Below are 13,545 nucleotides of genomic sequence, written 5' to 3'. Positions count from 1 at the left end.
TGTACCAAAATCTTTAAAATCTTCCAGGATTACTTGGGGTATGACCCCAGCCCCTATAGCCACTACGGTCTTTGTTTCAGCCATTCTTACAGACTCTGGTAGTATTGGTGGCTGGGAGCTGGGAGTCATAACCGAGGGAGAAGAAAGGGGATTACGTATAATAAATTATAGCTTTATTGGTTTATTTTTTAGGGAATCTTGGGTGTATCACGTTATCCTGAGCATTATCAGTCACAGGGGTGCCAACTATTAGAACATTTTATTTTGATGAATTTTTTATTTGGTTTTATGATGATTCGTCGATTTTAACGATTATTTACATTAAAGTGAAATGAAATCGAAAGAAAAACAAGCGAGTCAAAAAGGCGTGGCCTAAATTTTTGTACTTTTCTGTCAACTTGACGATTGGGGCCGCTATTGCCTAGGTTGTGCGAACCGAGAAAAAGTTCCAAAGATTTTCAGGTAAAAAAAAAGTACACTAGATTCCACAGAAGATGTACGAAATTTTCAGGGTACGATTTGTCCCTTCCTGTGAACCACAAAGGGCCTGTAAAAAGGTTTTTGGCAGCCTCAGTTGGCACCTTGCATGTTGTGGATTGTGTCTTTGTCAACATAAATGCTGAAAGTTTGAAAAAAAAATAATCGTTACTAAAGGTGCTCTTATTTAAAACTCCTCATTATACGGCAGTTTTATAGTCAAACATACGTAAATTCACACTCGGGTGTGAAACAGGCATCTGATTGGCTACTGGTTGAGCTGGCCAATCGTTGTAGACAGATCTTTAGGGGGGGGGGGGGTGTAGATCTTTGAGACACAATAGAGAACTTTACTGGGGGTTGGGCTCGGTTCTCTCGGCGTCTGTCATGGTTAAGTTCTCCTTGATACTTCAGGAATTTTCAGAATTCCTTGTTTCTTAATTTTCCAACAGAAACTTGTTGAGAAGGGTTTCGTAGCTGCCAACAGAGTAACAGACTCTCGATGTTTCAATGCTTTCAAATGCTCGTGCCGTTTCTGTCAAGAGGTTAGCTTCCGTTCTAATGCTGGAAATGTGTTTATGTCTATGCCCAACAGCCAATATATTGATGCAGTGTCAAGCAAAACCAGATTTATAGGTTTTTGAATATTCAGTTGCTACTTTATTTTTTCTTCGAGTACTGAAGGTTCTTGGTTTTTCTTATTGTCCCATACCTCGTTTCTTAGAGCGAGTATCTTGTAAACAATAAATGGATTCCTTGTCCTTATATGATACAAAATTCTTATCAGTTGCCAATACCAAACGCCATCATCCTTGTGATTATGAGCAGGTTGTTAAATTTGAATTATAAATATTTTCTTGGTTATTTTTGTAGGAAAACAGCCAATTTTGAAATCATAAACATTATCATAAAAAGTGGGTCAAAATACTAACATTTCCTGTTTTTGTCGGATACTAAGGCACGCTTATCTTGTGACAAATCCAAAAATATAATGTTTATTGCTAGTGAGAAAGATGTTCTAAAGACTGCGTCAACCAACTCAATAATTGACAAATTAGGATTATACTTATTCGCGTTTCTTAAGATTATACTTACAAGACTATTTACTAAGGCCAGCTAATCTTGTAATAAATCTTAGTATCGTGTACTTGCTATTCAAGGACACTTTGTCTTTAAAAGAGCTGACAAAAAGCAGCACATTAAAGTAACTTTGGCATTACGCAATAACACAAAACTTGTTTCAAGGACGTGCTGTGATGCTTCGTTACCGAATATTACCCTGAAGTCACAAGAATAGCCCGAAGTAGCTATTACGGAGCATGGTCAAGAACAGCTGCCTTCCAAAAACACTGGCATAAGAGAAACGTAAAAACTGTGAAACAGAAGTGGCAGAGGGTTTGTATGCACAAAATCGTTAGAGGTATCTAATGGAAAATAGCATTAAAATAAAACACTTGGAAATAAAGTTTGATTTGGCAAAATCACGCATTTGTATGGAGTCCATTCTCAAGATCCACGTCGGTTAACTTGACTCTTAACTCTCCATTTGTCTCTGTAGAACAAACGAAATAAATATATTAGATATTAGAAATTGGAATGTTGGCATGAAATCACGAAGAGCAGCACTTTACATACAATAGGAAAGATATTCTAAATTAATGATCATTTCGAAAGTTGTAAGCTAACGAGTAGCAAAAAACATGGTGCTTTTGGTATTAAAAATGACAATATCAATGCTCAAATATTAGCACTCACCCTCCTGGCGTCCTGAACACACTGTCTGAATTCTTTGACTATATTAGAGCAACGAAGGGGGTGGTGTTTGTTGTTTCGATAGCATTCTAGAACGTCATTTTGTAGTTCCCGACAAAGCACATCTCGTTGCAGGGGTCTGTAAACGGAAGTTACTAAAGTAACATTGAATACAATATAATAGAAACAAAACACAAAGATAAAATGTAGCGTTTCGTCAGAACAACGCTAAGAAACATCTTGTTGCTGAGGATGTCATTTTCTGCATAGAATCAAGTAGAGCTGGGTCTTTCTTTAAAGTCTCTAATGCTCCTATTGCAAGACTAAAAATCTCTCTAAAGAAGATGTAGAAGAAGCAGCCCCATTTGTTGACAAATTTTGGGGGGAAGATAATGATGTTGGTATTGAATGAATCTTCACCTTTTTATTACGCTGTTTTCTCTATTTCGTTAAGATAATATAAACCAAAATCAATTATGCTATTTATCATGTCATTGGTCTTTTTCTTAAACGCGAAGAATGAAAACAAGCCCTTCCTTTAAACGCCCCCTGAAAAGGACGTCCCCTGAAAAGGACGCCCCCTCAAAAGAACGCCCCCTCAAAATGATGCCCCCTCAAAAGGATGCCCCCTCAAAAGGACGCCCCCTCAAAAGGACGCCCCCAGATGGCATGAAAAGTTTAGACGTTGTTTTAATAGTAAGGTACGTCTTTGTTTTCAGAAAGTGATGTCATAGATATGTATAGTATCCAGTCTTCTGTAATAGACCGCTAATCACCACTTACAAAAAACCAACTTCCGCATTTACAAAACCAGCTCTGTCTTTTGTGGTACCAAGTTGCTTTTAATATAATTCTATATTTTCCGGTACCATCATATTTGAATATATTAAGATAGACAAAATAAAAAAATTCCTACAGTTAATTTAATTACCACCTTAAAATGAGAACCGTATAGGGGTACTTGGCATAAGCAAAATACCACCAGGAAGGTATCAATAGCTGAATTGACACATCTGTTGAGTTCTGACAAAAAAAATCAAAGAAAACCGAGGATTTATAAAAACTATTACAAATAAACGTTTCTTGATCCGCGGCTTCTAAAAATGAAAAGCTGAAGAGCAAGAGAGATTGTGTGTTTGTTTTTTAGGATCTTTACTTAAAAACATCAGGGCCGGGGACAAAACCACAACATTCTAAGAGGGCCTCATACCCTCTCAAAATTATGAAAACCTTTGCTCCCAATGAACAATCCCATATTTTCTATTGTTTTCAAACAATGATGCCCGGTTAATAATCCTTTTCTATTTACAATAATGACGAAGGCTGCAAACTACACTACCATAGGAAGCTGAATTCTTGTTACGGTAACAAACGATTTCTATAGAAATAAGAGGTCGGTGTTATAAGATCGAAGTTGAATATTTTCGTATCTGGCGGCACCGAAATTATAGATTTCCTGGGTTATGAAATCCCATTTCAGAATCCCATGACAGGCCTAAGCACGATGCAACAAATTAATGCCACCGATGAAAATCAGGTTGAGATCTTTAACATTTGAATCGCTGCATGAAGGACAGAGGCTCATAGCTGAGAAAGGGGCTTAGAGAATTTGAATAAGAACATGATCTTGAAGAAAAAATGTCAGAGAAACGAAGAAAAAAATAAAAAAGCAATGAAGGCGAAATTTGAACTTAGGTAGTAGAAAAAACGTAGAAGGATGATTTCAATATCTCAGTTTTCTAAGGCTACTTTTTCAAGGGACGTTGCTACTGAACATATTTATTTTGCTTGCATGAACCAGTGACTGGCAAACTCCTTACAAAACATGATTGGAAACAGAGAAAGTGTTACAGGACCGATCACAAAGTAGTATTCGTTGTATTTGTATATGTAGCATTTCAATTGTGTAATAAGTAGTACTTCGTTATATGTCCAATTCCAGGGGGCAGTCATGATATATTGTTCCTCCTGGGTTCCGCCCTTATGACGTAGTTTAGTAATTCGTACGTCGTGTTTTAGGTAATTTGTAATTGTATTTATACTGACTAGAAAAAAGGATAGTTCATATTAATCACGTGATATGTCAATCATTAAAATTGACGATAGTATGTAAGATTAATGACTTGAATAAATAGACGAAGATTGTTCTATACTCGAAGCTCAACCATTACAGCCAATCACAAAATAATGGAGGAGTAGTGTAGTAGAGATCATTTTTTGTTTTCCTTTCTGTACTAATAGAGGAAAAAGCTTGAACTTACCCAAGCACCTTTTTTATATCCTCGACACCTCTGTTAAATTCGGATTTCATAGACTCATCTCTTGACTCAAGCTGCTTGAAAAGAGAAACTCGCATAAAGCATCACCAATATTTGGACAGTCAAATACTCAGGGAAACATGTATGGAATTACACGATTAAACACGATACCTTAACGATTGTCTATTTAATAACTGTAATTGGCAAAATAGTAGACAATTAGCTTGAAGCAGTTGCTGGGATTGATAGATCAAAAGGAGGATTCAAATACATTACAAGATTCTCAAGAAGAAAGAAGATCAAAATTTTTGTAGAGTTAAGGTTCATCAATCGAGTGTTTTAGAGGATAAATTATTAATATGAATTTTTTTGCCTGAGGAATAATCAAGGTCATTCCGCAGACCAGAAAACTTCAAAAACCACTACAAACACTTTCACAAATTCATATTAAGAGAAAAAGTGGAAGCGCAAACAGTGAGGCAAAGAAAATCAAGAGTGCCCATCCATATTATCTGGTCACTTCGTCAAAATGGCGACTAACACTAAATCTGCAACTGCGCTGGAGCTTCCTTGATCAAGCATTGACCGATATACTCTTTTTTTATAAGAACCAGTAAATTCAACCTCAGGCTGACTGTTCTCAAATTTTCCGATTATCTGAGGCTAAATTTTTCTTAATTCGTTCTTAAATTATAAGGGTGTAAGCAGTGCGATTGCTTGCTTTTTCGCTCTAGGGGGGTGTTCAGGCTTCAATTGCCAACAAAGTGGGCAAGACAACCTTCATTTGCCGCCATTTTTGAATATTCACCAAAACAGCACCTAAATTTCATTGTACAGAAGCTCAGTCAGCCTCAGCTTGCTCTCAATCTGTTGTTAAATTTTGACCAATTTTGGGGCTCGTGTATAAAATTGTTCTATGATAACGAAAACAAATCAGGATGGTGTGATGGAATAAATGTTCCTCCATTAGATGTTGCACAAATATATAATTTTTTTTAAATTTCAAAAATTCAAGTGGGAATTGAAAGACACAACTGCTGGAATTGGGTTGGGAGTAAAATTTATTCAGCCACAGCAAAATCCTATCTAGCCCCACCTTTCATTCCTAGAAATGAGCTGGGATTATTCGTCCGAAAGTTGCTCTGTCAAATAATTTTATTCGTAAGGTATAGATTTTATGTTTATTATTTTAACATAAACAGCACTAAGCTAGATAACAAAGATTTATTGTACAGGGGAATACATTTCAACTCAAAGGATACTCTGTAGATTTGATGCGTGTTCTATTTCTGTTTCATAAAAAATATCGGAATTTAGAAAATTCTTACTCGAGCAGAACAGCAAAATACACAAAGCAACTGATGTGAAATCATGCAGGAATTTAAAGTACTTGTTTGAATATAGGAAATATTTAAATGAAAATATATTTGTCCAGACTTGATTGGCGGTGCAAATAAAAAGAAGCCTGAAACATTTTCATTCCTCAGAAACAATGCATCTGCGAATACAAAGCATTAGATGGCGAAATTGAGACACCATACAGAGCTGGCTGACGTCATCAAATTGGCAAGTAGAAGAACAACGTAAAAACAAAATTCTAAAACTATTCTAATTATTCGTAGAAGACGAAATAAACACAGGATTTCCTAATGATTTGTGAGTCGTACTAAAAATGGTTATTTTGATTAATCTTACCAGGAAATTCAAATTGAGAGTAAAGAAAGGATTTAAAAGTACGAATTGAACCACTAACAATGAGCCAGCATGTAACTGTGACGTAACTGCGAAGACGGCTCAATATGTATAGGTTTTTCATTTGCCTACAGACAAAGTTATAGACGCTTTTGATAATCCATTTGCTTTACCACAAAAACTTAGCTTGATGTCTTGAATATTGCAGCGCGACAATACTGAATAAGAAAGCTTGTTCGAATATCGACAGTACTTTAGTTGACTCAGCTAGAGCCAATGGTCGTTATAACAAAGTTTAGGATGAATTTAGAGAAGTGTGCAAGGTTTTTTCAGAAGAGCTTTCCCAAGAAAAGAAGGAAATATGTATAGAGAACTACTAATTGAGGGGAAAATGAGACAAAAATATAAAAATTTTGATAACTTCAAATTTCCAGTCAGCTGAACTTTTTTGCCAAAAACTCATACCAGGGGACGATGAATTTGAATCAACAAAAAATATCCTTACTGCTTCAGACCATATGCAGTCACACTGTGTATAACAACGAGATGTGTGTCAATATCCGATCCGTCGCTAGCTATTGTGCTCAATAGGGGTTTCCAAGTCCCATTTGCCAACAGAGTGAGTGGGCCATCTTTTATTTGCCGACAAGTTTGGAAATTTTCCGACTAGGCAAACCTAGATGGAAAACACACCTCGTTTTTGCAATAGAACTCTTTTCAAGAGGTATCACACCCCACACGCCCCTGTAGCGACGGGCCTGATCACTCTTTCCGAGCAGCGTACGATATCTTTTGGAACAGCAGAATTTGTACGTATTTTCAGGGGATTATTCTTAGAAGAAAGTGATTATTTCAATGGTGTACGGGATTTGGTGGAATGCTAACCCCCCTGAATAGCAATGCTTCTGTTGATACAATATAAAGAGGTGAAGATCGAAAATATTGATTGACAGCATTTTACCCTTTTTAAGCACTCTTCTTTTACACTTTGTTCTTCTCGAAGCCTTTCTTGTGTCAGTGATGCCAATTTTGATTGCTCTTCAAACTTTGCAGTAATGTCCATAATCTGTAATTCAATCTACATTTTAGTCAACACTGGCAAAACTACAACAAATCATACAAAATGTTCTAGGGTAAATTTAGGTTCTTCAAGTCTTGCATGTCAGCAGCTTAGGTAATGCTGTATTTTCTAGCATAGTATCTGTGAAGTTTGCATGTTTGCACGAAAGGATTTTCGAGATCTGAACTGTACTTTTTGATTGGTCTTATTTGAACCAATCATTGAGTTTGTAAATAAATCATCTATCAAGTCTTTAAACTTTTATAGAACCAACATGGCAAACAGATGGACGTTTATATTCTAAGGAGTTTCGATAAATTTCAATTTTGCAAACAGAAGAAAAGGATACGCCAAGAAGTTCCCTTTGGAGTGATAACGCCATGTTCTGGAACAAACATGATATGAGCATTTTTGTCTGACATTTTGCGTCAAGTTTTTCCATCATTCTTGCCAAAAATTCCAATCCATTGATGGCGAAAAGGAACTTTCTATTATGTAGCATAAATGTGTTTGTGTTTTATCAAATAACGTGTATACTAGATATAAATGTTATAAAACAAGAAATAAAGACGTATTGAGCAAATTATCTCATATAAGGTTGACGTGGCTGTGCCCTGTTCTATTGATAACCAAAAATTTCATAAATCTATGTACACAAACTCTCATAAAAAGACTATAGAAAAGCCTTTTATCTATATAATATAGCTTATGGATTCAAAATAGAACCCAGTTTAAAGATACAAAACACACCTTCTCCTGGAGCGCATCTCTATCTTTCCTTTCAACACTGAGCCGTTCTTTTGTTAAGTCAACCAAAGCTTGCTTTTCAAGCAGCTTTGCCTGTGCTTCTATTTCTAGTTCATCTATTTTTGTGTTCAATTTTCCAATTTCAATATTCCTAAGATTGACAGAGTCCTCAATATCCTTCAAACGAGACACTTTGTCCTTTTCATTTCTCTCTAGCTTTTCTGTCCTTGATTCAATTTCCCTTGCAGCTATCTTTTCTCCTGCTTCTCTTCCCTAAAAAATAAAACACAAAAACAAACATTCCTTGATAAATTAAAACATAAAAACAAACATTTAACGACTAAGTTAAGTTTAATGAAGATAAACTTAATTTCAAAATTTTCCATCCACCTCATCAGCTTGAAAAAATAGACATTTCCCAGTTGTGCTGACAGTTGTTCCCAATCAACCAAATGTAGTTCAATTAGGTTAAACTCCCGTTATAACTAATTACACAGAAGCTAAAAAGCAGCCTTTTATAATTATCTATGATAAGATGAGAGAAAAACTTAACAATATGACCATCAAAAGCACAATCATTGAATGCCTGACAGGGGAATGCCTGTACCAAATCAAGACAAATTATTTCAAATCAAATCAGAAGGAAATTGTATCTTTAATGAAATAAAAAACAGTTGAAATATGTTACCTTTTTGTATGCATCATTCAACAGATGTCTTAGGTTTTCTTCCTTTATAACAACTTCATCTGTAAGTAGACAAATAAATATTATGGATGCTAAAAAATGAATTTTCTATGTACTTCTAAGAGTCTAAAACGTCAGGTACACTGACTATTTTCTTTTTATTGAGTGCACATCAAGGCTCTTAGACTAGTTACCAAGGGTGTTAACACCTGTTTCTATTCTTTTGTATTTCTCATCAACAATTTGCGATGTCATAATTCAGTTCAAAGCAATATCCAAACTACAATGTACTGTGTATAGATCTAATGTACTTTATTTCACAAATCATACACAAAAGCTCAAAAACTTCAGATAGATAGATAAGGTTGAAAGGAAATATCTCTTTGTGACTCGATCTAGATAAAGGTTGGTCTCTATACTGTATTGCCATGCTGATGGAAAGACAGAAATAAAGCATAAAGACATTGGAGAGCATCTGATGTTGAAAGGTATCTGATTTTCAAAATCCTCCTTCACTTTTGAGTCAATCACCTCAAGCCGGGGCTCTGCTACGAAATCTGCTGCTAGTAAAAAATCCCATGCATTTTTTTCATAAATAAGTTTGTCAGTATATGTATGTTTAGCACACATTCAGTTTTTATTGCCCTCAACAACTCAGTGACTTTAACCTTTTACACAGAGCATGCCCAACTGATCTTCAGGGCAGTAGTTTGTGAAGTCAACAGGAATGGCAGATGAGCTACTGTAAGTATGGTTTAGGGCAGCCAATGTGGGCCTTCTGTCTAGGATCAGAAGCAGTGGCTTTGAAGATGGACAGAAGATACATCAATGAACGGTTGCATGAGAAAAGTGATGCCAGAATCACCAGAGGTTGTATCAGTCTTGAAATCACAAAGCCATGCAGGGCAATGTGCTAATACCAAAAATAATTAGACTGGGATCATGGATATCAAAGTTATGTGTGATAAGTTGGTATCAATTAGTTGTGACCAACGTTGATTATAATAGGAGGTATCCCAGAGAACAGAAACATGTGTTGCCAAACGAAAATAGCTGGAAATTTGGAATGGTTGTATATCAAACTGGTTGAATACAATTCAAACAAGTTTTGCTAGACAAGCCAAATATGGAAAGCATACCACCCCTCTCAATGACAAAAAAGAAACCAATTCATTGGCTATAGGTAAACAATTATCCAAAAAATAAAAAGGAAAATACCTCTTGGCTCATCAACTGGTAGTCCTTTTCCTTTCTTCAGTCTTGAAAGTACTTGCTCCGAAACCTGACCAATTTAAAAAAAGAAACATCATGAAACAATTATGACTACCATTATAAAACTTAACCAAATTTTACTTTGCCATTGGTCCCAATACTTTGTCTAAAATGTGCAACCTTACAAACTCCCCAGTATCAACCGATTAAGCTCAGACAGTCAAATGGAAGCAGTTTGTCAAAGGAATTATCCATTTATTTATGATCATTTTCTGTTCTATATGGTATTCAAAGTATTTTAACATCTTGGAACATGAGCTCAGAGAAGTATTTGTATGTATGTGGTACATTTTGTGCCTCGAGTAAAGGCTGACACTCAAATAAATGTTTTATTTGAATCTAATTGTGAGTAAAACAATATAAAAAAACAAACATCACTGTAGGCATGGCACAAATGTCACATTTCAAGAGTTTTTTTATGTACTTGATGATAAACAATATCTAAACAACCAGATAGTATTCCTTAAATTGCACCACTGTGTATTCATTAAAATGTTTCTGTCCAGAGGGCAATCTCAATATTTTTTGCTGGACTTGCAAAAACAACATGAGCATTTTTTATAGTTTTTTGCAACATCTAAGATCTTCCAGGTGAGATGATGCCTTTCATTTAACTAAAGATGCTGTACCTCTCCACTTCTCCCTTCTGAGTCTCATCAAGATCACACAAAAAATTGATCCTTTGATGTACTACCTTTACGCTAGCGGCCTATGGGCTAGTTCCTAAAACATTTGCACCATAATAAGCTGACATATGACGGCTTGTAAGCTTTGATAATTGCCTGGCTTATTAGAAAGCTCATTTCAATACATCAAAAGGAATGCTTGCTTTCATAGCTCATACATGATCCATTCTAGCCATTTGCATTTGCAAGGAGGAAGATTATTATAAAATTAAGAAAAACAGCTTGTTTTTATAACAAATCATTTCAAAACAAAAATTCAAAATGATGCAATCAAATGCACCAATCAAAGATGGCTTGAAAAGAGAGCAGCTACTTGCTATCTTCGTCATTACACATTCATGAAAAAATTCTGTATTTCAGAGTGACCTTTGGACAAGGTTTTTAAACTCAACAGAGAACAGCTTCTGTAACTCAGTTCATGTTTAAATGCAGAACTGTTTTCTCAGAGCTGTAATTCCAGTGCAGTAGAAACCAAGATTTGATACATTTGCTACAAAGGCAGAAATCTATGGATAAGCAGCAAAATAGACTAGATGTCACACAGAACTCTTCAACAAAAAGAGATTTTGAGTGGCTGTATTAAAAACAGAGATCTACTACATTGAGGCATTCAGCAGTTCCACAGTCAGCCATACTTTCTTTAATCACCAGCAATTCAATAGGGCACAATTTATTATTATCAGTTGTATTGTGCTTGAATGATACAAAACTCTCTTTTGTGCCTCATTTAATATTGAACTCAGACAAGAAAATTGAGTTACTCTATTTCAATGAACTAACGATGAACCAGGTCTGATGTTACTGCATGTGCATTTGAAAATTTAATGCATGAGACTCATACATTGAATACATTTGCAAGCTGCCACTGCTTGTCTCTCACAGCTCAAGCATGCAATGAGATACTGCTAAAGAAGTTGAAAAATGAACCGATATCAGATAAAAATTTGTTTTGAAGAAGATAAATATAAAGCACAAATGATGCATCAGTGATCAAGCCAGTCATATAATATTTCACATTTTACAAAATCAGGTGTCATTCAAGCAGTTTTGTATCTTATTGGTGGCACAAGCAATGATAATTTTATTACACAAAACCAAACCAAAGTTTTCTTTTATTCTACCAAAAAGGCATTTTTGAAATTTGTTTGCCTTTCACCAAAAATTAGACCCTAAATTAAATCTTTTAAAAAAGCCACCCTAAAACAAGTGGTACATCTTATAGACAGGCAAAAAACAGGCATCAAATAAAGATTCAGCCAAGAACAGCTCACAGTCAACCTCTTTTTAACGAATTAAAACTTCTATGTCTTAATGACTGCTATGAAATAGAATGTGCCAAATTTATGCATGATATTATTAATAGTAAACTAGATAAAATCTTCTGCAATCTCTTCCAGCTAACAAAAAAATAGACATAATATTCTAACTAGACAAGCAACTTCTGACTTATTTGTACAGCCTGCGATAAGAACTAATATCAAGCATCAAAGTATTTTAAACAATGGAGTTAAAATCTGGAACAATATACCTTTTGATATAAGGCAATCTCATAATAAACGTATGTTTTCGAAGAACTTAAAGCATGGCTTCTAAACAACAGTGCTCGATCGGTTGAAATTCATATTTGAATATAGTCTTAATTAAAAAACCCTTCTAAAATCCTTTCTAATAAACATCCTGTATTTTGGTCTTTTCATTTTTTGATTTTAATTTTAATTTTGAATAATAAACTAGCAAGTATCCTGATTTCCCAAACCTAATCCTGTTACTTTAGTTCCATTTTGCTTAGTTTAATATTCTTAATTTATTGAATCTTATTTTCTTAGCTGTTGTTGTTATGTTACTATTAGCATAATATGTTTCATTTATATCGCAAATTTTTGTTAAATTGTGTAAAGGGCACTTGGCTCGATAGCTCTTCTGAGTTTTTTCCAAGTCTCCTAAGCTTACCCAATTAGTATTAAATCGTATTATCGGTATATTGTAATTAAAAGTTTGAATTATCTATATGAAATGAAATGGAAAGTTAATTTACTAACCTTAAATTAACTAGAACCTAGATATGACCTTCGTGATGTACATACAATTTCAAAACAAAGCACATTTATATTGGGTATTTAACTTTCCTTGGAGTGAATTAAAGATCATTTTAACAGTTGTTCTTTTTTGATACTACGTGTTTTTTCATTTGCTGCTACATAATACCTATTTCATTTGCCAATTTAATCAATCAAGTTTGTCTGCTAAATCATTTATCTATAAAAAATAATATTTTGGTGTAATCCTTTTTCTCCAATCTCCCATTTCATGGGTTGTCTACAAAATCTCAGAAGTGCACAAGCTATTATCCGGGAGTGCAAGAGTTCAATTATAATAAGTACGCACATTTGAGTGTGCACAAAATTTCCCAGTGATTCTTGGGTTTGTCCACGTTTTTTCTTTTGGTATTCATCAAACTTGTATCAATTTTCCCTCACAAGGAAATTAAATGATTGGGACTCCCATCAGTGTCTGTTATTCAAATTTTTCAGAAAGAAATTAGAAAGAATAGGGAGTCTGAAAAGGGAGCCTGAAATGGTAAATCGTTTTAAACGATTGTAAGGTAATGAATGCAAGAATTATTCTCAAATGTGTTGCTTGACTTGTTGACCATGCGAAAAATATGACCATCAGTATAAAGCTAATCTAGCAAATTTGGGGTTGTCTTGCACCCCGATATTATCTTTAACTTTTCAAAAACAGCAAATCGAATGGACGAACCTGCACATGACCTTCGTCAGTTTTCTGCATAGATATTCGCATTGCAGTTGATTCACCGTTCCCCATCTCCACCTATACTTGAAAGCACTTTTTATAAAAGAAATGATAGTCCTTTCTCTGCCTAGGCCATCTCAAATGCCATGGGTAAAATTGTCA

The 13,545-nt window shown here is 34.9% G+C and overlaps 1 protein-coding gene across 1 annotated transcript; it reads right to left on the bottom strand.

The window, feature by feature from the left end:
• Positions 1-1,863: 1,863 nt before the first annotated feature.
• Positions 1,864-13,545, bottom strand: LOC135692788 (uncharacterized). Its single transcript, XM_065211087.2, has 8 exons — positions 13,390-13,545; positions 9,890-9,953; positions 8,675-8,733; positions 7,990-8,259; positions 7,141-7,245; positions 4,491-4,561; positions 2,233-2,368; positions 1,864-2,029 (listed from the first exon to the last, which is right to left on the bottom strand). The coding sequence occupies exons 1-8, from the start codon at positions 13,453-13,455 to the stop codon at positions 2,012-2,014; spliced, it is 789 nt and encodes a 262-aa protein (XP_065067159.1). The 5' UTR covers positions 13,456-13,545; the 3' UTR covers positions 1,864-2,011.

This window comes from Rhopilema esculentum, chromosome 3 (genome assembly GCF_057945365.1).
Source record: "Rhopilema esculentum isolate cy_ngs chromosome 3, ASM5794536v1, whole genome shotgun sequence".
Taxonomy (NCBI): Eukaryota; Metazoa; Cnidaria; class Scyphozoa; order Rhizostomeae; family Rhizostomatidae; genus Rhopilema; species Rhopilema esculentum.
This window is presented reverse-complemented; position numbering and strand designations above follow the sequence as displayed.